Raw genomic sequence first — 26,518 nt, forward strand, 5'->3', positions numbered from 1 at the left:
AGATAGAGCCTATCTCCCGCTCCTTCTGAAGCTCTGCTTTATGTACTTGAGAAGAGATATAGTGAGAACAGAGCCTGATTTTCAGTGGGCTAGAGTACAGAGCGAGATACACCATCAGCTGTGATTCTACCCCTGCACTCCAATCTTCTGCCAGATGGCCAAAGCAGCTTCTGTTACTGACAGCTCTGACATGAACACCCTCAGCCTAAAACTAAACAGCTCGGAGTAAGCGATCAAAACGTAGCATCCGGAACAGAACACTAACCTACAGGTTCATTGCCAAAAGGCTTCCACATAATGAGATATATTTCATTATGAATGGCAACACTTGAACCGCTGCATTTACACAGCTTACTTAATTCACTATAAATCACAAGTAAAATGCATATTGTGTCAGCTCTTCCATTACAGCCCATCAGCACTCTGCAATCCCATGTAACATTTACATTAATTTTCATACTTTAATTTCTCAGTCATTTAATTCATAATAGGCTATACACAAGGGGTTATCCTAGATACAATACAATTATCTACTCAGCTTCTCCAAGGCTTTTTGAGCACTAGGATCGGTTATCTTATATCTTGTATACACTGGAAATAACAGCATTTAAAATGTGATCTTTTCCATGCATGATGTTAACTTGCAGAAATCAAGAGTCTGTATCTGTAAGCCTTAAAAGCACAAGCAGCTCATATCCTTGGAAAAGCCACACTATTAATGCAACAATAGTTTTCAGGATGAGATCAGATTCTAGATTATTAAAAGCACATTAAGAAATCCTTAGAAGCAAGCAAAAAAAAAAAAAATTCCCATAACCCCCCACTCCCTTCCAACCAAGCCAATTTTGAAGTTTCTATCTATAAATCCTTCCAGTACCTTTTCTCCTGACAATTTGCCTGTCGCACTATATTTCAGTTCCTTTCTCCTGTGCTTATCGGACAACATTCTCAGTAGGTAGGACAAAAAAATCACAGGAAATATAAGCCCAACAAAGTTAAAAAGAAAACGAATGAGACACTTTGGAGAGCTTTGTTGGTAGTACTTCACATAGATGATTTAAGAAATGTGAGTGCCTGTCAGTGGACCACTCAACTGAAGCTTAAGTACTAATTTCAGTGACTCATTTACCCAAAGTGGGAGTTGGATGCTGAGCAGAGCACTAAGGTAAGTGGCCATGCGTACTGGGAGAGGATGGAGAATGGAAACAAATGAGATGATTCACTGCTGAAACAGGAGGTGACATTGGACTAAGCAGCCTTCTAAACATTCATTTTGGAAATCTAATCCCCTGTTAGGCCGTATGAGGATGAAAAAAAAGCCATCCACAGGGAGTAAGTTTTACAGAGGTCTGAAAGAGTACAGCAAAGCAGCTGCACTCACTGTAGAGCCATCTCATGGGCAGAAGAACAACAGAGTGACAAATTGCTCAGAAAAGCAGACACTGGCATCACAGATTAACACTGTAGGGTGTAAGATGACTCTGAGCTGTCACACAGTTCAGCTATAAAGGCACCTATACCAGATACTTTAAGGCTGACATCTTTTCTTTTCAGACCACACAGTAGACTCAGCTCCCTAAGCAGTCAATATTGCATGTATACGCTCAATACCTAAAGCAGTCTCTGTGAATTCCCCCTTCCCCATCATTTAGCTTTGCTTCCAATACAGGATGAAGTATTGAGATGGAATTGGCAATTTCCTACCAGTGGAGATAGGGTAGGGGGTGGAAAGGAGTTTTACTTCCCACTTCATCTAAATAACATAGTGACAATATGTAGCAGTCACTTGATTTTCGTATGTTTTCCCAATATTTCAGAAAAGACGGCTGCTTTGAACTGCTCTGAAAGACTCTAATGCATCACTTCTGTCTCTCTTATATGTCTCTGTGCATATACATATACACGTATATATATCTTCTACTGAATTAACAAAAAGAGAAAAAATACCACTGTCCTCCCCAGCCCTCACGTCCCCCTCAAGCATACTCACGGCTCCAAAGCGAATAGGCAAGGCGACAATTTACTCGGCGATAAAACTGCTTGTTTATGGGCCAGAGGACTAGTGTGCATAGTTGAATGAAGTTAATGATCAGTCCACTCACAACAAAGACAAACCCAATGAGGAGGTGAACTATGAACTGGGTCTTCAGAAAGGCAATGAAGCCCATGATAACCACTCAGAAGCGCTTGCAAGGGCCGTCACTCAGAATAATTGTCCTGAAAGAGAAAGAAAATAATCAAATGGAGACTGGATTTACAAGCCCTAAGGAAGGGCAAAACGAGAGCCCTGAAACAGTCCACATAAATTCAGCCAATCCAATGAACACTCTGCTCTCCAAGCCTGCCTCATTCAGGTCTTCACTGAACAAACTGTTGATGGTGCACATCACTTCCAAAACCAGGAAGGAATCATTATTTGCAATTTACAGCCCACTAAGAAGCTTATTGGTTGCCGAAGATGAATCTCACAACTCTCTCTAAACAGGGGCCATGTAATTAGACTTAATGCTGGGAGGAACATAGAGCCCTGCACTCACAGTGAAGCAGTCGAGCCCTGATCAGTAAACAAGCTAGACCATGACTGCTGTCCCTACAGGGGTTGCTGTCCCTAAACTGCAACAGGAACCTCAGCCGCCTGCACCCAATATGTGGCATGGGGAGACGCTGGAGCTGTGTTAATGAACCAATGCTTTCCTGGCCTGCTTTCAAAGCCATTGCTCTGTACACAATTCTCCAAACAAGCATGGAACGAGGGCTACCAGTGGCTACACAGACTTCATAGTGCACTTGCTCTGACTAGTATAGCAGTCCATCTGGGGAGCAGGTTCTTCATCCTGCAGTGAATATTGCTGGTCACAGAGAGAAACAGTCTGGCGAAAACTAAGGTATAGCAATTTGGTATTTTCACATCCAAAAACCATGCTGGAGCAAGTCTAGTAACTTTTCACTTTGCCAAGACACGGTTCCATGATTGAATATACCAGTTAGTGTGTGTGTGTGAAAATGTAAAATAAAGGAAAAAACATAGGCTACGTAGCAGCACAAACCTGATCAAGAAAGAGCTTTGGCACAGAATCTTGATTCCACTGAAGTAGACAAAGCACTTAACCTGGAGCACGTGCCGTATTTACACCAGGTGCAGGAAGATGGGTGATGTATGAAGCAGCAGAAAGTCATAGTAACTTAAGACAGTCAAGTCTGACCCAATACAAATCATGCCAGGACAAAGTTAACCCAACAAAATGTATTTAACAAGCCTCCAGATTGAGTTTATTCCAAACGCTTGATTTGGCACTTATCTTTTTGGCCTGTTGAGTATTAGAAGCCCTACATGCAGGCCAACCAGGATGTCAAGCCACAGTTTCAACACTTTACTCGAAAAATAAAAGCATGACCCTAATCTCCTGCCACAGCCAAATACGCTTTGTCTTTGCTAGTGTTGCAAATGACCAGAACAACCAGTAGATGGTAACAAATACTTCTGATAAGTCAAGAATCCAAAGGTGATGCAGAAGTTCCTGATGCCCAAAAATAAAGTGTATGCCAGCTGTGAGGAATCAAATCATTTTTGTTTCCCACCTGCTTAAAATCTGGTGCTATTTATAAAACTCAAGAGCAGTTTTATTTGTGAAAACTTGTTTTCTACCGTCTGATGTAAAAAAGGAAATGCCTTCCAAGGTACAGAGTGTCTAGCTTTCACACAATTTAAAAACTATTTGCATCATTAGTAATCTTCCCACTTCAGAACCACATTGCAGAGGAAAAAGGAAGTCTTTTCAACAGAGCCACTATTGTGCCTACCACAGAAAGCAAAGCAAGCTGAAGCAGCCAGTACTGAAGCTTATGATAAATAACCTAAATTCTCTTAGTGTTTTCCTTTAAGAATGGAAGAAATACTTCTTTCACTAATAAATTATTTTAAGAACAGCTGTTGGGAAGCAGAGACTTGTATTTAAAAAGAAACAAACGGGGCAGTTCTCCCTCTCCCCTCGCGCAGTGTTTGCAGGGTATAGGTGTCTCATACAGCCAAAACACTACACCAGCGTTCACATGTATGAAAGGTAGCCATGTGGGCCGATTTTGGCTGGGACAGAGTTAATTTTCTTCCTAGTAAACATTCTTCCTAGTATTAATAATTTCACTTTGGATTTATTAATAATCTCATCCAATCTACAGGGAAGATGGGGGAATAATTCCCCCTGCTCTTTCACCTCTCCATTCTTCCTCGGGCTGGCTACAACAGCTCTTGAAATGTCTGAACATCCTTGGGAAGCACAAGCCAGCATGGTCTTATTGCTTGCTACATCTCCTGAACGTTCAAGTCTTGTTTATGATTGCATTTTTTTTGTTTGTTTTAAAGAACATCAGCCAGAAATCTGCCTTGAGGCTGCACAGTCACAGAATCATAAAATCATTAGATTGGAAAAGACCTTAGAGATCATCAACTCCAACTGTACCCGTCTTCTACTAAATCATGTCCCCAAGCACCTCATCTACCCGCTTTTTATAAACACCTCCAGGGATGGTGATTCAACTGCCTCCCTGGGCAGCCTCTGACAGTGCTTGAAAATCCTTTCTTTGAAGAAATTTTTCCTGATGTCCAATGTAAACTTACCCTGGAGCAGCTTGAGGCCATTCTCTCTCATCCCATCACCTATCACTTGGGAGAAGAGACCAACACCCACCTCTCCACAACCTCCTTTCAGATAGCTGTAGAGAGCAATAAGGTCTCCCCTCAGCCTCCTTCAGGCTAAACAACCCCAGTTCCCTCAGCCGCTCCTCATAAGACTTCTTCTCCAGCCCCTTCACCAGTTTCATTGCTCTTCTCTGGACACACTCCGGTACCTCAATGTCCTTCTTACAGCAAGGGGGCCAAAACTGAACACAGTATTCAAGCTGCGTTTTCACCAGTGCTGGTGCAGAATCATCTCCCGGGTCCTGCTGGCCACGCCGTTTGGGTGGCATGGCCTGTGGGAGAATACGTGCAGGTATCTGGAAAACTCCTCACCTCCAATGGTTTGGAACGTCACTCCCAAACAACTATAAGACCCTGATGAAGTGGTAGACTATTTGAAAGGAAAATGCTGTGGCTATTCCAAGGAGGAATAACTTACTGCACGGTGCTAGGCCCTGACTAGCTAAATACTGCTTGACATTAAACAAGGGCGGACAAGAGGGAAGAAAGACTGGCAGGCACAGTGGCTAGCCCAATCTTCACGACAAGAACTGCAGCTACCTCAAGCCCAGCAACAGGCACTGCAGCTGAACCAGAGAACCAACCTGTGCTGGTACCAATTGCTCCTATACAGAAAAAGAAATACACAAAAAAAAATCAGTTCACTTAGTGAGGGATGACAGCGAACCAGGGTCATAATGAAGACAGAAGAAAGAGGCAGAACTACCGACAATCACTTGATCTACATCTCCGAGCGAGCTGCTTGATCACTTTCTCTTTCTTCCTATAGGCCTGCATCTTGGCAGTGGAAAAACTGTCCTTGAAGGTCCAGCAACTCATAGTATGCCCAGTTCCCCACCTGTACAGACCAGTATCTCAGCTTTTGGGAGCAAACAATTTTCTGCTCAAGAGAAAGGATATAGAGGGAACACACCACGAGCCACCCTGTGGTTTTACCCACGTGACCAGGGAGAGGATGCAAGTAAGTGGGATGGAAAACCTATCTCAACCCTAGAGATACGGGTACATTAGTTGCAAGGAAAAACAGTCATAAACACTAGGGGTTTTCCATTAAAATTTCTGCTCTGGTTTCCAGCAGGAAGTTTCTCAGACAGAACAGAAGGGCTTATCTTACTTCTAATCCTCTTGAAGGGACTTCCGATTAATTTTTACAAAAAGTAAGGCAGTACATGCACAAGAAGTTGGGAGGGGACACAGCCAGGACAGCCAACCCAACTGGTCAAAGGGATATTTGACAGTATATGACACTATGCTCAGTATTTAACTAGAAGAGCTGGCTGCAGGAGGAATTACTCCTTGGGAGTGAGGCAGGCAGTGGCTTTCCAGGCAGTAAGCAGTTCTGCTGTATACCATTCACTGTATATTCACCATTCACTGTATATTCTTTTACTGTTATTGTTGTTATCATTATTTTTCTCTTCCTTTGCTGTGCTAAACTGTCTTTATCCCATCCCACAAGTTTTACCCTTTCTTTTTTATTCTCCTCCCCATTCCACTAAGGTGGGAGAGAAGAGAGCGAGTGGCCACATGGTGCATTGTTGTCAGCTGGGGCTAAACCACAACATCATGGTATTCAGCGTTTGACTCCCTAACACAGCAATGGGTTCATTTATTTTTTCCACTGGCACTTTCTTGAAGTTAGAGAATCATAGAATGACCGCAGTTGGAAGAGACCCACAAGGATCACCAAGCCCAACTCCTATCCCTGCATAGGACAACCTCAAAATTTACACCACATGTCTAAGTGCATTGTCCAAATGCTTCTTGAATACCATCAGACTTGGTGCCGTGACTGCTTTCCTGGGGAACTGTTCCAGTGCTCCATCATCCTCTGAGTGAAGAACCTTTTCCTAATATCCAACCTGACCCCCCCCGCCGGCACATCTTCCTGCCATTCCCTCTGGTCCTATCATTGGTCACCAGAGAGAAGAGATCAGCTCCTCCTTCTTCCCTTGTGAGGAAACAGCGAAGTGCTATGAGGTCCCCCACTCAGTCTCCTCTTACCCAGGCTAAAAAGACCAAGTGACTTCAGCTGTTGCTCATACGAATCCCCCTCTAGACCCTTCGCAGGCTTTGTGGCCTCCTCTGGACACTCTCCAAAAGCTTGATATTCTTTTAATACTGTGGTGCCCAAAACTGCACCAGTACTCAAGGTGGGGCCACACCAGTGTGGAGCAGAGTGGGACGATCACCTCCCTCAACCAGCTAGCAATGCCATGCTTGAGGCACCCAGGACACGGTTGGCCTCCTTGGCTGCCAGGGCACACTACTGCCTCATGTTCAACTTGCCGTTGACCAGAAGCCCCAGAACCCTTTCTGCAGGGCTGCTCTCCTGCCTCTCACTCCCCAGTCTGTATGTGTATCCAGGGTTGCTGTGTCCCAGGTGCAAAACTAGACACTTGTCCTCGCTAAACTTCCCGTGGTTGGCAACTGCCCAGCTCTCTAATTTGTCCAGATCCCTCTTGTCGACTCTTTGCCCTCAAGAGTGTCAACAGCTCCCCTCAGTTTCGGGTCACCACTGAAATTGGTTAGTAAACCCTCAAGTCCTGCATCCAGATCATTTGTGAAGATATTGAAGAGTACTGGTCCTAAGATGGAACTCTGTGGAACTCTACTATTGATTCATCACCAGCCCAATGTAAACCCATTCACTATGGCCCTTTGAGCCCAACCCATCAGCCAATTGTTCCCCCACTGCATCATGTGTTGATCCAGCTGGATGCTGGACATTTTGTTTAGGAGAATACTGTGAGAGACAGTATCCAAGGCCTCACTGAAATCCAGAAAGATTACATCAACTGGTTTTCCTTGGTCAGCTAGGTGGGTAACCTTGTCAGAGAAGGAAATTAAGTTCATCAGCCAGGACCTTCCTTTTATAAACATGTGTTGTCTTTCAGGTGTTTTTCAGTAGCTCCAAGAATAATAGTCACTGTATTAAGTACAACCAAACATTAAACAGCAAGTTCTTTACTTCCAAGATCAGAGTCATAAACTTCATCTGGTCTCTCTCAGAAAACAGTTGAAACAAACCAGAAAAGAACTTTTTCCATTTCTCTATCCTCAAACAACTATGTCTTGAATTCCTATTTGCCTTCCATACAGCCATGTGCAGGCAGCTTTGCTGATATCTGCGTCTATCACACTCCTCAACCAAGTCCTTACTGCCTATCAGTGCACAGCTTGGACCCTTCCGGAGGAAGGCCCAAAGTGCATCCAAAAGGCATGAGGAAGAATAGAAACGTCAAGTATTATCTTCAAATAAAATGGTTTGGCTGCACTTCCACAGCCTCTTTGCTTTGAGCACAGCATAGAGCACTCCAGTATTTGTCCCTTACATTAAGGACATTGCCAAATTAGAGAACCAGGAGAACACATTCATTTTTACCAGACAGAAAGCTGGAAACATTGCAGTGTGTTGCTTCTCCAGCTTTGGTACACACGGGAAAACAGGATTTATCACTCATGCACCAGTGCTGTGCCCCACAAGCTGGGCACCATCTCACTCTGGTGGACTCCAGAGCTGCACAGCTCTGGCAAACAACACAGCACAGCCGTCTCATGTGCCGGCACCTGGGCTTGCTGCCACCTTGGGCATCCGAGGACTACAAGTCTTACCAGTATTGCTACAGGTCAAAGAAAACAGGAGCCAAAGCATAGCTGGTTCATCTCCAGCACCTCTCAAGGACAGCATCTGCCCAATTGCTCCGTTAAGGCATAGCTGGTTCACTTGCACTTCCTCTCCAAACAGACGGAGATCAACTGAAAAGTAGGTTAGTCATTTTGTCTGATCCTTCCAGTTTCAATGATGGATATAGAACCTGCCAGCATCCCTTTTGCCAACCCCTCACTTAATTGTATTTGACTTTTAAGACAATTAGAAGTTAATCTTAACCCAGGAATTCTTTATTATTCTGCATTCCTACCCACATAGGATAGCCAGGCAATTCAAGGACAGGCAAATAGGCAAAAGGCGGTCAGCACCTCTTTTGTTGAATCTCGTAGTCAGGCTGGGAAGAGGATGTGGGAATCAGAATTTGCTGGAACAAGAAGAAGCAATGCTTCTGCATCTGACGCATCTATTAAGATCAGCTAAGCAAAGTGTCTAGGAAGCAAATAAACGTCCGCCCTAGCTTAAGACAGCAAGTCTTGGTACTATTAATTTTTAATTTCTTTAAAATATACCCATATCATGTGAATATACAAAGACCTGCTGGAAAAATCCCTTTTCCCTCCTTTTCTTCCTAAAGCACCTTGTAACTTCACAACATGGACCTTTCACCCCAAAACCTCCAGTTCCTCCTGTGCAGCCACACTGAGAACAGCAAACAACCTTAGTACTCTCCCTGCTTTCATATCTTCACCAAGTGCCTGCTTTTCACAGCCATGCTGTGAGACACCACTAGTACAAAACCCAGCTCAAATGAAGTGGCACACTGTCACTGCCTTTTGATGCCTTACCTTGTAGGATTGTTTGACTTTATGATCAGAGAATGCCCCCCCCATAGAACTGATCTCTACCTTCTCCGATGAAAAAGTTCTTAAATGTTCTGCACTCTTCTGGGCTTCCTCCCTTATTCATACACTTCTCAATTAAAGGGCAAGAAGTTCGATGTCCTACAGCTTTCTTGGGTAAAGAGTCGTACCTTGAGCCTCCATGTTCACATGGATTCTCTAGCACCCAAAATCTACTGCATACCTCTCAGTAGAAGGAACAACCTTTTCCCTTTACCCAGCTTTCTATATTCACAGAAGTCCTAATGAATAAACTGCTTTGAGACTTCTATCTCTCTGTTAAGTGTCACTGAAATGTGCCACCAAGTTCAAAAGCCAACAGAAGGGAAAATGGCAGAGATAGTGTGATTGCATCAGCCTCATTTCATTAAGAAACCAGGTTAGAAAACCACAGATGCAGAACATGCATTAAACACATTACAGCCATTTCATGAAACTTAGTTATTTATGAACTCAAAATTAAAAATTAAGCCATTAATCACCCTGTACTATAGCATTTCCAGTTCAAACTTCAAGTTTTAATTAATTTATGACTGTCATGTGTGTACAATTCCCCTGAAGTTCATACAGTTTGCATCAACATGAGCATGAAATTAGAAATCGGTCCACTGATTCTAATATTCTAACCCAGTTATTATTAATGTGTTAGACAACAACAAACACTGCAGCAGCCAGTACTTACTTCTCTAGCCTTTTGCCTTCAGTTTTTATGAGCACACTGTTGCCATTTTCCAGCTGCTTCCACTCCACAATTCCATATATATCTCCACTTATGAAACCAATGACAGGCATCTTTTGCTCTGAACGCATTGTCTACACCTTGAATTCTAGTATTTTGCCTTCCTCATATTTTCTAGTTGAGGAATTCAGTGAAACCCTTACTATACTGAATTCTATCTTTTACCATCATATTTTAAAACACTTTTTCAGACTGAGCTTTGTAAGCTTCCTTGATGTCTGCACAAACTTGGCAAGCCCTGTCTAGGAAGAAAGGCAAATAATGTTGCAAATCAGTAGCAGTACGAAAGGAATTTTGTTGGCCATATCTCATCAAGAGTTTCCTCAGCATTTTTCAGACTACTATAAAAATTCTGATCATCAAAAGCACACAAAGAAAATTAAAAACTATTTTATTCAGAGTAATAATTATCTGTTCCATGAGCTGCTTAGTATATATGTGGAGGACAGGTATAAAGAGCAGCAGCCAGGAGCTGAAGAAAATGCCTCTTCTCTCAGTATGTTTTCTACTCTCCACATTTCTCAGATGACTCGACTCCGGCCACTTCTCTTTTAAAAGCAGCTGCTAAAATCACAAGCTACCTAACAGTTAAGGCACAGATATGAAGGGAAGGTTTTGATGCCACTGCCTATACATACACATTTGGTGGCTAAATAAAAGTACAGGTCTCAGTCTGGTTGTCCTAGCATTCCTCAAAAGTACTACACTTCCACAGGGGCAGCAGATTATTTCCCTGGACATTCATGGGACATACCACACAAATCTACAAGGTCTGACACAAAAAAACCCACGACCGTGCCTGTAACTCCCTTTATTTAACAAATTAAGAAAATCAGCTACAATCACCTTCAAGAGTTCCTTCTGAGTTGCACACAGCAGCCTACGATCCTACCAAAGTTCAAAGCAATTCTGCAGATTATTTTCTGAAAGGCTGTTGAGGATCTCCATCGTTTTTGCTTTCATATCTTCTACCAACAAAAAAACGGGTTCTTTTGAGCACCAAATTGATCTTTGGGAAGAAGAAGAAATCACAGTGAGCCAGGTGTGGTGAACAGACTGGGTGCTCAAGCTCAGCGATGATGTTATTAGCTAAAAACTGCTTTACACACAAAGCATTGTGGGCTGGCACACACCAACATTTTCTGACCGAGGGTAAAAATATGTGTATATTTAAACATGTGTCCACTTGCACCAAGTGAAACAACTAAGCTGAGCCTTGTGTCACTGTGACAGGTTAGATCATGTTCTACAACCACCTCTTTTTTTCTCCTCTCCCACTCTTGGTCCCCGAGTTATAGGGTTAGTCTTTTTTCTTTTGCATTAGACCTTCTTATGAGTTGCAGCCTTCTTACATTGGATCATCTTACAAGTTGCATTCAATGCTTAGAAGTAATTACCTCAGTCACATTTAAGAATTAATTTTTCCTTGCAGAATATACAATACTTTTAGCTAGAAAAGATAAAAACGCAGTGACTATCTAGTTTTCAGAAATGTAATGATATATTCATAGCAAATACCCTTGATGAAGGACAATATTCAGGAAGTAGGTAATTAATGGTCTTCTACTTCTTGCACCCTATCACATCTCTTTCTGGGATGAGGAATTTGGGACCTGAACCCACATGATGCAGAAGCCATACAAAACCAACACACAGAGAATTTAACGAGGGCTAATGAACCAATCCAAGACTTCAAAAAAGCATACTAAGGCTCCTGCCTACTTTCACATGGCACCACTAAAAGCCATCTCCACTCAGGCCTGTTATATTTTAGAAGTATGGTTTTAGAAGAACCAAGGGCAACCACAGCTGTCTAAGTAGGCCAGAAAACATAGCTAAGATCAACAGCAGTGAGTCAGTACAGCTAATAAGCAAATAAAAGGAAATAAGGTAGAACAACAGTTCTGGTATCCATTTGAACAGTCTGTACTAAGGACTCTCCAGATATGCTGTAAAAATAGACAACTATTCAATCACATCCCACATAGCATTACGAACTGTCTACTACAGACCTAGACTTTCAAATCTAAGCATGACAAGAAGATTAACTTAGTTTTTCACACAATATAGGTCTAATTTCCCTGCACATACCTCATGAAATGCAAGGCTGATTCAGAGTTGATTAAAAATCCTGTTTGTCGTGATTTTTTAAAATTCAACTTCATGGAAAGAGACCTTTAGCCAAACCTAGATCCCAAAGATGCAAATTTGTTTGAGTTGTGAGATCTAGGAATATGATCTCAAAAAGAAAAAAATATTACCACCATGAAATTGGATGTAAAGTTATTCCTTGAAATATTGTCAGTCTTGGCACTGAAACACCACCACAGCCAGTTTATAGAAAAGGTCCAGAGTAAAAGACTGTCACCACTATCTATCTGAAATATAGTCATTATTTTGGTCTTGACCTACAAGTTTCAAAGAAACTTGCACTAGCGTCAATAAGTTTGACTCAGTATCTGTAGAGATTTTTCATGAGATTAGTCTATTTCCATCAACCAGAAAGCCTTTTGCTTGACTCGTCATCGTAATGAGATGCAAATACCTCAAGGTTAAAAAAAACCCCAAACAACCAAAAAAAAGCTGTGCACACTGCTCTGACATTTATCATCCTTTAACAGGCACACAGAATGAAAGGTCCTAAAGTAGTCACTTCATTTTCTCCCGCCACAGGCAAAGTGTAGGCATTAACTCCAGGCACTATGTGATGGTCACTCAGAATAATAACAACTACATGAGGAGCACACAACCGCAACAAAAACACTAATTCATGCCTCCTCCACTCTACAAATCTTTATTAATAAAAAACTAAGTTTACCAATTAAACTTTAGGAAATAATAAGTTACAAAATAAAATGCATAGATGAATACTTTCCATATACCAGCAAGCCTCATTGGAAAGAGACCACAGAAAGTCATCCCTTCACTCCACTAATGCTACACTAAGGCACAGTCCGACTGCGGGGAGGCCTTTATGTACTCGGGGCATCTTCTGCCACAGCAACACAGCCCCCCACTGCACTATGAAGGGCATCCATAAGAGGTCCACACCCTAGCAGGACATCAGCCGCAGTGCTCCTTCTCACTTTTAAAATCTAGGTCAGCTTCCTAACGTGATATGGGTTGCTCTAAAAAAAGATAAATCAAGATAACAAGTTGTTTAAATTGTATTTTGTAGCTTGAAGACCACCGAATATGTAAACAAAGCAAAAAACCCTCATTCAAACAATTTGATGGAAACAGAAGGGGATTACACAGCTCCTGATACTACATAGCACTGCATATGAGGGACAGCTTTCCCTCTTCCTTGTTCTAAACGATGGGTCACTGACATGAGTAAGTCTCCTCGCTAGCTGTGGAGAGTACTGCGCTTATGCCTCTGCTAGAGATGAAAACTATTTTTCTAACTTGTTGCTACAATATTACAGCTGAAAACACAAAAAAAAATATTCAAATGGCTGTTTTCCAAATCTAATTTCAACCATTTCCTTTTATCGTACTCAGTACATACAAACCAAAGGAGCACAAGTGTGCACAAATTCCATTTCTCCTCAGCATACATGGCTAACTCTGCCTCTATTTAAATAAATGAATTGGTGACCAAAATTAATCCCGACTTGCTTAGAAAGCCGCTGGCTGCCAGGCCACCAAGACAAGGAAACACAGCTTGATCCCTCACTGCAAGTACCTCTATGAATGAAGAGGGTAACGGTGTTTTCATAAGGACTTGCTGTTCCCAACAAGGAAATCAGACAGATTCTGTCATGCGTTCACTCAGTAAAACCAGCCCAGGCAATGTCCATATCATGGCTGAGCATCACTGAAGTAGGTTGCCATCCGTTTTTCCACAAAACGCCATCACTGTACTTGCAAAGCAATGCAGGATTCTCAGTTGAGCTTCCTGGTGAGCCTGGTTGCACATGCGTGCACCTTGTTTTTATTTCAGGAAGACAAATACTGCCTCTTGGTTTAATACTTAGAGCAGTTTCTATTATGGTATGTAATTTGCAACAGCTTGTAGATGTTTGGGTGCCATTTCTCCCCTGTATAGACCCACATCATTTGTTGTTTGGTCTGCAGTCTAACACTTTTGCTTCAGAATAGAAAACACACAAAGATAATTTTTCCTAAAATTATGATTAGAAAATCTTAATTGCATCTTAAATTTAGATTAGCTAGTAATTTGCAAGTTCTGCAAGTCTGCCTTATTTCTCATAGACACAGAAGGGTTTTGTAGGTATATGTATATTTACAGAAACTTGGGAGAGTCCTTGTAGAATGCAGTCTTAATAAATCTTGTCCTAAAATGAATATTAGTGATTACAAACATTTACCCAAGTACAAGCATTTGAACTCAAGTTCTTTCTTTGACCTGCTTGTTATCAAGAGAAAATAAACAAAAAAAAACAACAAAACCCCATAACTTACCTTGTTCTACATGGCATACAATTAGCCTCATTTTGAAAACCAAATGCAGGAAGACACATATTACTTTTGGTTTCATCGTTAATGGAAAGGGGAAATCCAACAGTTAGGGGCAAAAAATTAGAGCTTTACAATTCTGGTCTGCTGAACCAAAAAGAAACTGCACTTCAATAAGCCTTACTGCAGCAGAGCTAAGTTAAAACACAAGTTAAACTGCAGGACTTAAAGGTGGCTCCAGTACTTAAAAGGGGGCCTACAGGAAAGCTGGGGAGGGGCTCTACAAGGGAGTGCAGTGACAGGATGAGGGAGAATAGGTCTAAGCTGAAAGAGGGGAGATTTAGTTTATCTATTGGGAAGAAATTTTTTTCCTGTGAGGGTAGTGAGGCACTGGCAGAGGTTGCCCAGAGAAGTCATGGATGCCCCATCCTTGGAGGTGTTCAAGGCCAGATTGGATGAAGCTTTGAGCAACCTGATCAAGTGGGAAGCGTCCCTGTCCAAAGCAAGGGGGTTGGAACTCGATGATCTTTAAGGTCCCTTCCGACCCAACCCATTCTGTGATTCTGTAATTAACATCTGCGTTGTAATGTACCCGCTTCCCCATTAAAGGGTGCCAGGAACCCAGGAGTGCAAACAGGGGTCCCACACTCCTCCTCAGAGCTGACTGCACTTCCTGGGGGCTACACAGAGCTGTGTGTTTGCTGCTCTTCGCAGCGCTACAGAAGTTAACCACCCAAACACTACCTCCCCAACGCAGTCATGCACGGAGATGTTAGCTATCGACCCAGGGCAAGAAGGAGCTGTGCTCCCAGCAGCCTGTCAGCGTGGCAAGACACAGAAGGAACAGATCTCCCTAGCTCTTACATGGAGGAGGAGAAGATAAGCAAGACTGCAACTTAAAAAAGGATAAGAAGAGGGGAAAATACCAGCCCACAACAAGACATTTTACGCTGAAACACATGAGCTAGAACACTGTTGCATTCCGTATATTTTAAGAAATAAATAGGAACAATTATCCTGCTTTGCAAATTCCTCATGCCTCCAGACAGACAATTAAATGTGACTCAGAAACGGCTGTCAAACCCCTTCTGCCAGCCTTGCTTCTTCTCCCGGGAGCTCTCAAACTTCCCCTCGACCTTTCTGTTTGTTTCAAGGCAGCTATTCACCCTCCAATGCCACTTTAGATAAAACCCCGAAGCTCCTGCCCCCATAAAGGGAGAAGCAGGGTGCTAATCTTTGCTAGCTTCTCAGTTCCCTATTCTTTCCCTCACACTATACTCTGCTTTTTGTGTTACACACCCCAGCAACTTCCCAGACCTGTGCAAGATTCCCACTGCGTGCCACAGCAGATTTATGCCATTCAACCATTGTGCACAGCACTACAGGCATCTCCTGCCCATCTGGTATTCAGTTTGTAAGTCAACCCCAAATTCTGAAGAACGCTGTCAAGCTTCCCACTTGCACAGGTTTTGAGAGCAAAAGCAGCCTAGGAGAAGCTCTTGGACAACTCAGCACACTCCAACAGGTCCACTATACCAGAGCCAAATACTTTTGTCTTGCTAAGTGCTTTCTGCAATTTCACTCCCAAGTGCAACAGCAGGGATTCCCGCCCAATTTCAAGTGCAGCAGATGATGGGTAATCCTGTAATGCCTGTCAAACAGTACTGGGATGCTCTTGGTGCTAAATGCTGCCTTTCTTTTCCCAGCCAGGTCACTCATCAGTGATACCTAAGAAAGGACTTCAGTGACACCTTTGGTAAACACTTGTGTATCTCTCCACCCCTGTATACAAGGGAGCAAATACTTGTGAGAGTCAACAGCTCTGCATAGCCTGGCAGCAGCTCACACATCGTTTCACCATTGCACTTGCAATGAATAAAACTGCCACCAGCATCACAAGACATATAAGCAGTTTTGAATGCTAATCATGAAAATTAAGCCAACATACCTCTAACAAGCACAGTATCTACATGCTTCTGTCTTACTCTCAAAGTTATAACACAGGCATAGGAAAGCTTTTCCTTAACAGCAAAGTTCAATTTCAGGATGTTGCAGAGGTAAAGCACGTCCTTACAGTCACCTGTTGATTATCTGCTTGTGTCACTCATGCTCTCTGACGAAGCTGTGACTTATCAGTCTGTGTGTAGTGCCACATTGACATAGTTTTAAGGTTTCTGGCTCTCCACTGGCTAAAGTGGGGGGAGGACAGAGGAGAAACAGTCTACAATTGTCCAGAGATCTGCTCTAATACCACTATCACCACCTTTAAGCCTCAGGAGGAGCCAAGAGCCCTCCTTCTCACACAGAAAATAATTGATATAAAATACCTCTCCATTAGGCAGCAGCAAGATTAAGTGGCTGAAAACACACATACCTGTGGCTGGGTCCCATGACAGAGGACCTCTGCACAGGGTGGCAAAAAGCAACATGCTGCTCCCTGGAAAGAGGTGGGGGTGGAGACAATGACCTCTTTTAGCTAAGTTTAGCGCTCATGCTGTGGATGCTCTGGAGGTCTTGTAGATTTGGTGGGTTAGTACCATACTGACACTCCCAAACAACACTTCTCAGCTACCAGTCTCAGTAGAGTAGGGCAAAATTCCACATAAACATGGTTTTGAAAAATCACTTTGCTTATATATAGATGTAAACACAAATTAGAGAAAAAACAATATACATACATATAAATATATAAAAAACCTTCTATAATTTTATATATATATAAAAAAATCGTGCACAGGACATATCAGCAATTTCCAGGATAGCAATGGTTAGCCTGATAGAATTTCATTTTAACCTATTAGTTAGGCTAGTATTTCGAAAAAAAATGGTCTGCAGCAAATTAGCGTTATAATCAAAGAAAGGGTGGGAAGGGGAAACCACAGTTTACAATGTCAAAAGGCTGGGGTGGTAATACCCTATGTTCTTCTCAAATCAGCTCATTATTTATTGAGTCCCACTGAGTTTACACAGCTATGCAATCGCTACAGAATATTTGTGATCCCACAGGTCTGTGATAATATTTGCACTTTGACAGAAGCATGCATCCTTTTTTCAGTCAGTGTGGCAAGATACCAAGATTCTTCGCTTTCCACAAAATTAACTGATGCCAGTTGAATTCTTCCTGTTGAGCCAAGACATAGTCTACCAAATACTGAGTAACAGGAAGGTTAAAATGAACAGTTCATATATACTTTTTCCAAAAAAGACAGACAAAAAGTAATTCTTCCTAATTCCTAGAAATGTGATTGATGCCCCAAGCCTGTCAGTGTTCAAGAGGCATTAGGACAATGCCCTTCCTAACTTTTAGTCAGCCCTGAATTGGTCAGACAGTTGGACTAGGTGATCATTGTAGGTCCCATCCAACTGAAACATTCTGTTCTGTTCTATCTTTTTGTTTGGCTTGTATCAGAAATGGGGTCACCAGCAGGTCCAGGGAGGTTATTCTCCCTCTGTACTCAGCACTGGTGAGACCGCACCTTGAATACTGTGTTCAGTTCTGGACCCCTCACCACAAGAAGGATGTTGAGGCTCTGGAGCGTGTCCAGAGAAGAGCAACAAAGCTGGTGAGGGGGCTGGAGAACAAGTCTTATGAGGAGCGGCTGAGAGAGCTGGGGTTGTTTAGCCTGGAGAAGAGGAGGCTGAGGGGAGACCTTATTACTCTCTACAACTACCTGAAAGGAGGTTGTGGAGAGGAGGGAGCTGGCCTCTTCTCCCAAGTGACAGAGGACAGGACAAGAGGGAATGGCCTGAAGCTCCATCAGGGGAGGTTCAGGTTGGATATCAGAAAAAAATTCTTCACAGTAAAAGTCATTGGGCACTGGAACAGGCTGCCCAGGGAGGTGGTCGAGTCACCTTCCCTGGAGGTGTTTAAGGAACGGGTGGATGAAGTGCTTAGGGACATGGTTTAGGGAGTGTTACGAATGGTTGGACTCGATGATCCAATAGGTCCTTTCCAACCTTGTGATTCTGTGATCTTTAACTGGCTTGGTGTCGTTTCTTGCCTTGCATTTAACTTTCACAAAGCCTACAGAAAATCCGTCTGTGATAGATCCTTGTTTTCTCCTACTCTTGCTCTTTCTGCAGGTTACTGTTACTGCTGTGAAAACACCTTGAATATTGGGAGGCCACTGTTGCACCACACAGCCCAGGTGCTGACACAGCTCTCGTGGCTGTGACAGGCCAGGAGGGTCTCGGAGAGCAAGGGCTGATGCGCAGGAGCCTGCCTTGCCGCCACGCTGCCCCAGCCTCAGCCCTACAAACTCCCCCTTCAGTTAATATGAAGGTGGGCCAAAGTAACAACATACGTACATATTGTGAGGCAGAAATACAAGCCAGGATTTTCAGTTCAACTTAGAAGAATCAGGAAATCATAGAATCATCAGGTTGGAAAAGACCTCCAGGATCATCGAGGCCAATCGTACCTATCTGCCAATAAACCACATCTTTAAGTACCTCATCTACCTGTGTTTTAAATACCTCCAGGGATGGTGACTCAACCCCCTCCCTGGGCAGCCTCTGCCAGTGCCTGAGGACCCTTTCTTTGAATAAATTTTTCCTAATGTCCAGTCTGAACCCCGGTGCAGCTCGAGGCCATTCCCTTTGTCCTGTCCTCTGTCACCTGGGAGAAGAGGCCAGCTCCCTCCTCTTCACAACCTCCTTTCAGGTAGTTGTAGACAGCAATGAGGTCTCCCCTCAGCCTCCTCTTCTCCAGGCTAAACAACCCCAGTTCCCTCAGCCACTCCTCGTAAGATTTGTTCTCCAGCCCCTTCACCAGCTTCGTTGCTCTTCTCTGGACACGCTTCAGGACCTCAACATCCTTCTTACAGCGAGGGGCCCAACATTTTAAAAAACTAAGCACATTGCAGTTCCTTAAAACTATGGAAGAATGTTTTTGTTTGAGCTAATCAATTTTCTGACTTCAGCTACATCACAATCCAAGTAACTTCATTTTCTGAAAGCTAACTGCATGCTTTTCAGACTGTTTCTCTCTAGAAGTGATAACATGGGGCACTGGTATTAGGAAAGGCCATTGCCTATACTTATTCCTATAGAAACCAAGGCCATCCTTGTGGTGCTGGACACCATAAGTCAAAGAGGCAAAAAAGAAACCCAGGTACAGGGAGGGACAGACAGGCCAGGTGACCCCAAACTGACCAATGGAGTACTTCATGCCATATATCTCATACTCAGTGTAAAATCGAGGGGACACAATGGTCACACTCTCTTCTTCAGTAGCCAAAGTCCTTTTGCCGTGGTCCTGGATCCACGTATTTCTGAAGTCTGGTTCCTGAGACCAGCTCCCTCCTGCCACTGTCCAGCCCGGGATCTTTCCCCATGCCTGCTCAGCAGCACCTGTGGTGACACAGCCATCGAAGACAGGGGTGGGCAATTTGTATGTATTTTTACATATTTTATGATTTTCTCGTTAGTAGTATTTTTCTTATTTTTATTATCATTGTTTCATTAAAGCTGTTTTAGTTTCCATCTCACAAGTCTCTCCTTCTTTTCCCACTTCCTCTTCCCTGGGGTGTGAGGGAGAAGGAACTGGGAGCTCAACTGCTTGTGTTTTAGCTGCCAATCAAGCAGAGCTGGGGCAAACCAAGGCAAGGACTAAGACCAAAACCTACTATATAATCTATTACAAATGCATAATTAACCACAGAAACAGCTGAAGCCATAAGTTCTCTCAGTGAGTTCTCAATATAGCTGAAAAAAAGTGGCACTTCTATAATTTTGAAGAGCTCAGGACTTCTGCTCCACCTGACTGGAGGTCAAGTCAAGATAACCACCAGGAAATCACATTCTGCATCTATCAGCTCTATTATTTTCAGCTTTTCCTACAGAGCAAATGCTGATACTGACATTTTCCCCTCAAATGTAAGCATTTTCAATTCCTCTTGCGAAGAAAGACCTTTGCCTTAATTACTTCTGGTTTTGATAGAGGTAGCAGGTGTACCGAGACCATTTTCTTCATTTCAACTAGTTCATTCAAAATTGAAAACCAGACGGGGAGTTGAAAAAAGGAAAGAGCCTCTTGCAATCTCCAAATAAAAAACAGGTGGGAGAAAATGAGGTCTCTGAATTTTAAATGGGGCCAGACTTTCCTTGGTACTTATGTCTCGTTTTTTTCCCTTACAGCAGACTGCTGTTCTTAAACTGAACACGTTCTGGCTCTTTCTACTCTCTTTAGTGAGAAGAATACAGCCAGAGTAGATTTTCAGGGTAATTCAATATCCCTTCGAAGCTTTTCATTCTCTTTGAAGCTATTAAGATAGCTTCCCTGCACGGGTGAAAATGCATTTTTATGACTACAAATATCTGGAACTACTACAACTACAACTGGTACCATAAAACAGAATTTGATCTAGGTACCGGTAGCAGCACTTTTTAAGCAATGAATGAAGGCTACAGGGAAAACACTAACAAATATTTAAAGAGTAACACAGATAGTTTGTCATTGCCTTGAGTCCTACCTTCTAACTTGAAATTAACATCTGGAAAGCTCGGGGGGGGCTCTTTATCAGGGAATGCAGGGATAGGACAAGGGACAATAGTTTTAAGCTGAAAGAGGGGAGACCGAGATTAGATATTAGGAAGAAATTCTTTTCCTATGAGGTTATAAAAAGTTCTGTTTCTTTTAAAAAATGCAGGTAAAAATATTACTTTTTCAGTGAGAAGCTTTAGTATTTCTGTATTTCAATGCATTGATTTACAATTTTACAGAACATTTGCTGGAGCATCCTTTCTTGAGTCACCTGCTCTGAACTGCACAACTCCGGTTGCTAACAATTTCAGAGTGCCTCCAGCCTCACTGAAGAGGGAGGTTTGCTGACTGCGAGTGGCCAGAGCACTACCCAGATAATAGCTAGTCAAAGGGGCAAATAACAAAGTAAATAGCCACAGTGACTTTAAAAAATTAGGAATTTTGTTCTAGATAGCCCAAACAAACTTCATAACACCAGTAATCTGGCACTCTGAAGAGAACAGCAAAGGGTCTAAAGAAGTACAAGTTTAATATTGTATAAAAAGGCATCTTTTGGAAAACATTGCCTGTTTCCAGTTCAGTGTAAGGTTTCCTCGGTGACAAAAGTGCACGGTTCCCAGTTGTCCCTTAGAGTCATTCCCCTGAATGGAGGGACATTTCCAAAATGAGCCATACAACTGCAAAACAGAAAACCTGAAACATGGGACGGCCACTACTGAGGTCACCGGTAAGTTCAGTCCAAGGACTGCACAGGGAGAACACAAAGCTCCCCACATTCCTATGGAGCCAAGGGCAGGAAGGATGCCCCAACTCAATGAGAAAGTGCTCAGGTCACTAAGAGGAAGGGGAAGATTTCAGCCTTGAAATGCAGATAGCTGAAGAGCTGAAAGACTAAGGCAGGAGTACAGAAAAAAAGCAGCACAGGGGACCAGACATTACCATGCTTCCCCCTGCAACCCGTACATTTGAACTCACAACATGAACAAGTCTTCCATCCATCCATCCATCCATCCATCCATCCATCCATCCACCCCTCCCCACCTCCATGTCAGTATATTTAGCATCTTCTTTACCTTCTCTCACTACATGCAACTGCAGTATTTATAAATCAGGAGAAATCCTCATTACTTTATCTTTCCCCCTGCTTGCTGAATCCACAGAGTAAAATGACAGTCTGATGTTCTGACAACATTTTGCTAGCTAGATACGACCATACTACCACATCAGAGAGACGTAGTTAACGTCATCACTACAACACTTGGATTTAGTCAGGCAGAAGGAGCTCACTAATTGCCAGTAAGAACTCTATGTTTCCTAACTTGCTAGGCACAGGAAGGAAAGAAGTCACATCCACACATGCATCACACCAGTGCAGCTCTCTTCGGCTCTGCTCCATGCATCAGTCTCTTCCCATTACATCTGCTCCCAGTGGACCAGCAAAGCAACCGCTGGTCAAACCAAGTCTCTCAGACACAGAGGGATAGTAAACTTAAAATATCCCTGACATATCTAGTCTTTTCTCTACATAAATATCTATTTTCAGCAGTATAGCTTCTATTATTGATCTCTTGAGAACAATAAAGATTTCGTTTTTAATTCTCCTCTCCCCACAGCAATATGTGTACCAAGTAGAAATATGGTTTATTTAGTGAAGTGCATTTGATGCTAGTCCTGAAGGAAAATATAAACGAGTATTCCAATAGCCTGAGTTTTATTTTTACAGTAATCTCCCAAGAACCCAAGTTCCCATCAACCTTCTGTCATTTCAAGTCACTTCTTCAGTTGTGTTTTCTACTGAAGAAAAATTTTGAACAAGGGTCATTATTTTCAAAGAACAACATTTTTTTAAATGGCATTTCATTTCCTACTACCATTTCTACTTAGTTTTCCCTGCAAAGGTTCTCCCTGTCCTCTGTGTTAATGCTTTCCTGGTATCTAAATTCTGACAGTATTCATTTTTATCATCTTAGCACCCCCATATACACAGCCAATTGTCTCCTCAGTCTTTCCCTGGATGACAGTTCTTGTGAGCACTTTGTGATCGTTGCTAGACATCCAGAAGCTGAAGGCAGAATTTTGAGTTTTACAAATAAACTGGACTATGCAACAGCAAGCAGAATACACATGACAGTGATGTGGGGGGAATGATCTTTCGACAATAATTAATAAACATATATTTCAGACTACCAGACAAGAGGGAGAAAGAGACCAACTCCAGACACTGACAGCATCTATTGTCCCGGCAGACTCCTAACACGGGATGAGAGATCAGCTCATCACATAGACAAGGCCAAATCATGGACACCTGCATATGGTCCGATTCTCTCTTTTCCAGGCAAAAGGGCCACCAAAGAAAACCCATGGGCTGCTTCCAGGTTTACTTCGGTTTCAAGGCCATCAAACTTCACTATGCAAAGCAAACCTCTGAACTGGCCTCTCCCACAAAGCAGCCTTGGGAAAACATGACCTATTGCTCACCTTTGGACATGGACTAATAGGAAGGCATCTCAGTTCCCAAAATTTTAGATATGATTATTGGCCTCAGTATGAAGTCTTCTTGGGACATCAAATCAGAAAGCCCAACCACTGTCACAGCTTCTCTTGCCTGTTCACCCTCTATCTGCTTGCACTACCTGAACACAGCCGGTACAATCGGAAACAGTACTGGATCCACCCTGCAGTTACCACGCTGGGCACATGCAAGACAACACAGACATACTCTCTGTATTAGGGGCCCAAGTTCTGCCAGGGCACGCAGTCCCCTAGAGGCAGCTCACAAGGGTCCAGCACAAAGATCCCAAACAAAATCATCTGCAAGATCAAAACCTTCTAACCAACAGCAGACCTTCTTCTGAAAGGAACTAACAGAAAAGCTCGCTTCTCATCGAGGCTTCCTTTCTCTCTTCCCAGACATTAAAAAATGGTACTGCTAGTTGTATTAACAACACAGGTACTGTAGTTCAGCATTGTAAAAAGTTGCCCAGAGAGGCTGAGGAAACTCTATCCTTGGACATTTTCAAAACCCAGCTGGACAAAGTCCTGACCAACCCAATCTATCTGTGAAATACGCCCTGCTGAAAGCTGTCTCAAACTCGTCACACTCCTGAGGTCCTATCCAACTACATTCTTCTATATTTTTTTAATGCTTATAATGAATGCTTGTAAAATTAGAAGTCCTCAATTACAACCTCCATAGGAAAAAGGACACTGAGACCTCATTTGACCAGAGGAAAACTTTGAGACCTCTTTACTCCTTGAAATGCCAACAAGGAAGCTCTACAGAAAGGTAGGCAATGTACTTCGAGCAACAATAAGTCCCAACTGCCTTGAGTTTCCACTTTTCACTTCATCTCCCAGGCGGTTTTTGAAGCCTGCATTGAGCTTTATGTTGTCATGGCTACTCTCACAAGCATTTCTCCCCTCCTTTAAAACTAATCACACCACAGCTGCAGTATAAACATCAGGTAACTATCAGGTAACTCAGACAGAGATTAATTTTTTTCCTCTATCACCTCTGCAAATCCAAGATTTGATTTAAAGCAAGTTCATCCCTCTTAAGACAGATGCAAGTTTAAATATTACTTAGAGTATTTGGTTTGCTACTCCTAATCTCTTTGGTAGCATCAAAATGATGGGTCGGTCTCATTTTATCTTCCAAATTTCAGAGTGTTAAGTCACATCTCTTTCATATCACAGTCTGACATCATTTGTTTGCTAAGGGCATCCAAATCAGCCACTGGGGATCAAGTGCCTGTGGGTAGAGGCGGAATGACGGACTTCCTAGGTCCTTTTCGAGGTTGGTGGTGTTCTTGCATCAGACTAGTACCAAGGGAACCAGCTTCAGCCCTGCAAGGAGCCACACAAATCCCAGAGGAACCCAGACCCTTCGATTCCTTAAAATCCTTAGAGAGTACAAACTAAATCTAGCCCTGATGTGACCAAAATACATCCTGTTCAGCAAGCTAATAAGGGTGCTCCAATCCAGGAGAAGCAAAAGATCACAGATGGAATTAAAGCGAAAAAAAAAATGGGTTAATCTCTCAATATGCAAAGTTGATTCCCTGCTGAACTGGTGATCTCTGATCTTAATCACCCAGCTCTGTCTAAGGCTATTGTAAGGGAATTGCAACAGCCAAATTAACACATTTAGAATAATCATCATAAAATAAAAAAACTGTCTTTCTGGTTCCTTTCTACAGAGCAGACATGTTAAAAAATTAATAAACTAAAATATTTATCAAAATCAAGTTTCTTCAAGCATCATATTAAAGAGTTAAAAAAACCCAAACAAAGCCAAAAAAGCACTTCAAGGTACTCACATTATGTCTTATCCATATCCAATCAGAGAGGTTTGAATGAGCTTTCTTTTCACAAACAAATAGATGATGTCATTAATTTTCTCCTGAACCTTGAAGCTGTTGAAGAGAACCTGACCTAATACCAGTTAATTCCTGCTGTGTGCAGAATTGTAATCTTTCCTACAAACCAGATTTGACCTGGATTCAAGTCAAGAATTCTAAGAGTGAGCAAAATGGGGGGGGGAGAATAGGGGAGAATAACAAGAGAGATTTACATGCTACACCTACATATGACACAAATTATTATGCCAATCCATGCATAATTAATTAAAAACTACACCATGTTCATGTATACACCTACCATATGTACTTTCCTTGGCAAAAAAAAAGATTTAGCAGGACAGCTGTCAACATCCTTAAGCTCACATTTCTGTTTTTTAACATAAGTTGCTTACATATTCTCCATTTTCTTGAATGTTTTGAGGACTAAAGAGACTAGTAATCACGCATGTTTTAGTTTGAGCTGCCACCCTGTATAGCTGAAAGCTTACATATCTGCAGAGATTCACTGTAAAGCTTAAACATAAATAAACTCATTAATATTAGAAGTGTGTGCGTACTCACACTGAGGATTGTAGGCTTGTAAATAGCACAAGCGTAATTGCGTGGAAGAAGTACTTGGCAAAAACAAAGCCAAGATGATCACCCCACAGATTTTCATTTATTTGTCTCTTCATTGCTTTATAAAACAAATAAACAAAAGAATCCACACATTACTCTGCAGACTTGTTCTCAGCAACATCATACCCTTTGGAAAGTTTTCCAGTTGTAGCCATATTAACTACAACTCCAGCAGGCTTTTCCTTTTACAGCTGAAGCAACACAATTTTCTTCACTAAGACTAGTCAACAGATCGCACCCAGGCTTCCAAAAGTTGCTGTTTGCTTCAGACACAACATTATATAGTTCCCAGATTTCTTTTGGCTAAAAGTCTTGGGCATATGTAGACACATGTAGAAATGAAGCCAGCCCTGGCACCTAGGGCAGCCCTGCACTGCCTTTACTTTTCCCAAAGCCCACGCATACCCTTTGCCCCATGTACAGAAAAAAAACCCAAGTACGCTCAGGCTCCTGTCCCCGCTGCTCCATGCCACCACCTTCCCAGGTCCCAGCTCATCCCCAAAGGGAAGCAACCTGCTGAGCTCCTGGGCAGGGATGGAGGAACCAACTATGGCAAGGAACCAACTTGCACCTGCTTGAAACATTTCTTTATAACTGCTGAAGACACAGGTGTCCCACAAACACCCTAAAACACTACAGAGGCACAGACACATCAATCACGAGCCTATCACAGCCTAATTTTCAAG

The 26,518-nt window shown here is 42.5% G+C and overlaps 1 protein-coding gene across 3 annotated transcripts in view; it reads right to left on the reverse strand.

Annotated features, from left to right (window-relative positions):
- The window catches only part of AGPAT3 (1-acylglycerol-3-phosphate O-acyltransferase 3), a 96,173-nt gene that overhangs the window by 14,328 nt on the left and 55,327 nt on the right, over positions 1-26,518 (reverse strand). For all 3 annotated transcript variants that reach the window (XM_054066444.1, XM_054066439.1, XM_009560894.2), the window contains one exon: positions 1,991-2,217. In XM_054066444.1, the coding sequence (XP_053922419.1) occupies positions 1,991-2,168 (178 nt within the window). In that variant the 5' untranslated portion in view covers positions 2,169-2,217. The remainder of the gene's footprint in view (positions 1-1,990; positions 2,218-26,518) is intronic.

This window comes from Cuculus canorus, chromosome 1 (assembly GCF_017976375.1).
Source record: "Cuculus canorus isolate bCucCan1 chromosome 1, bCucCan1.pri, whole genome shotgun sequence".
NCBI classification, from domain to species: domain Eukaryota; kingdom Metazoa; phylum Chordata; class Aves; order Cuculiformes; family Cuculidae; genus Cuculus; species Cuculus canorus.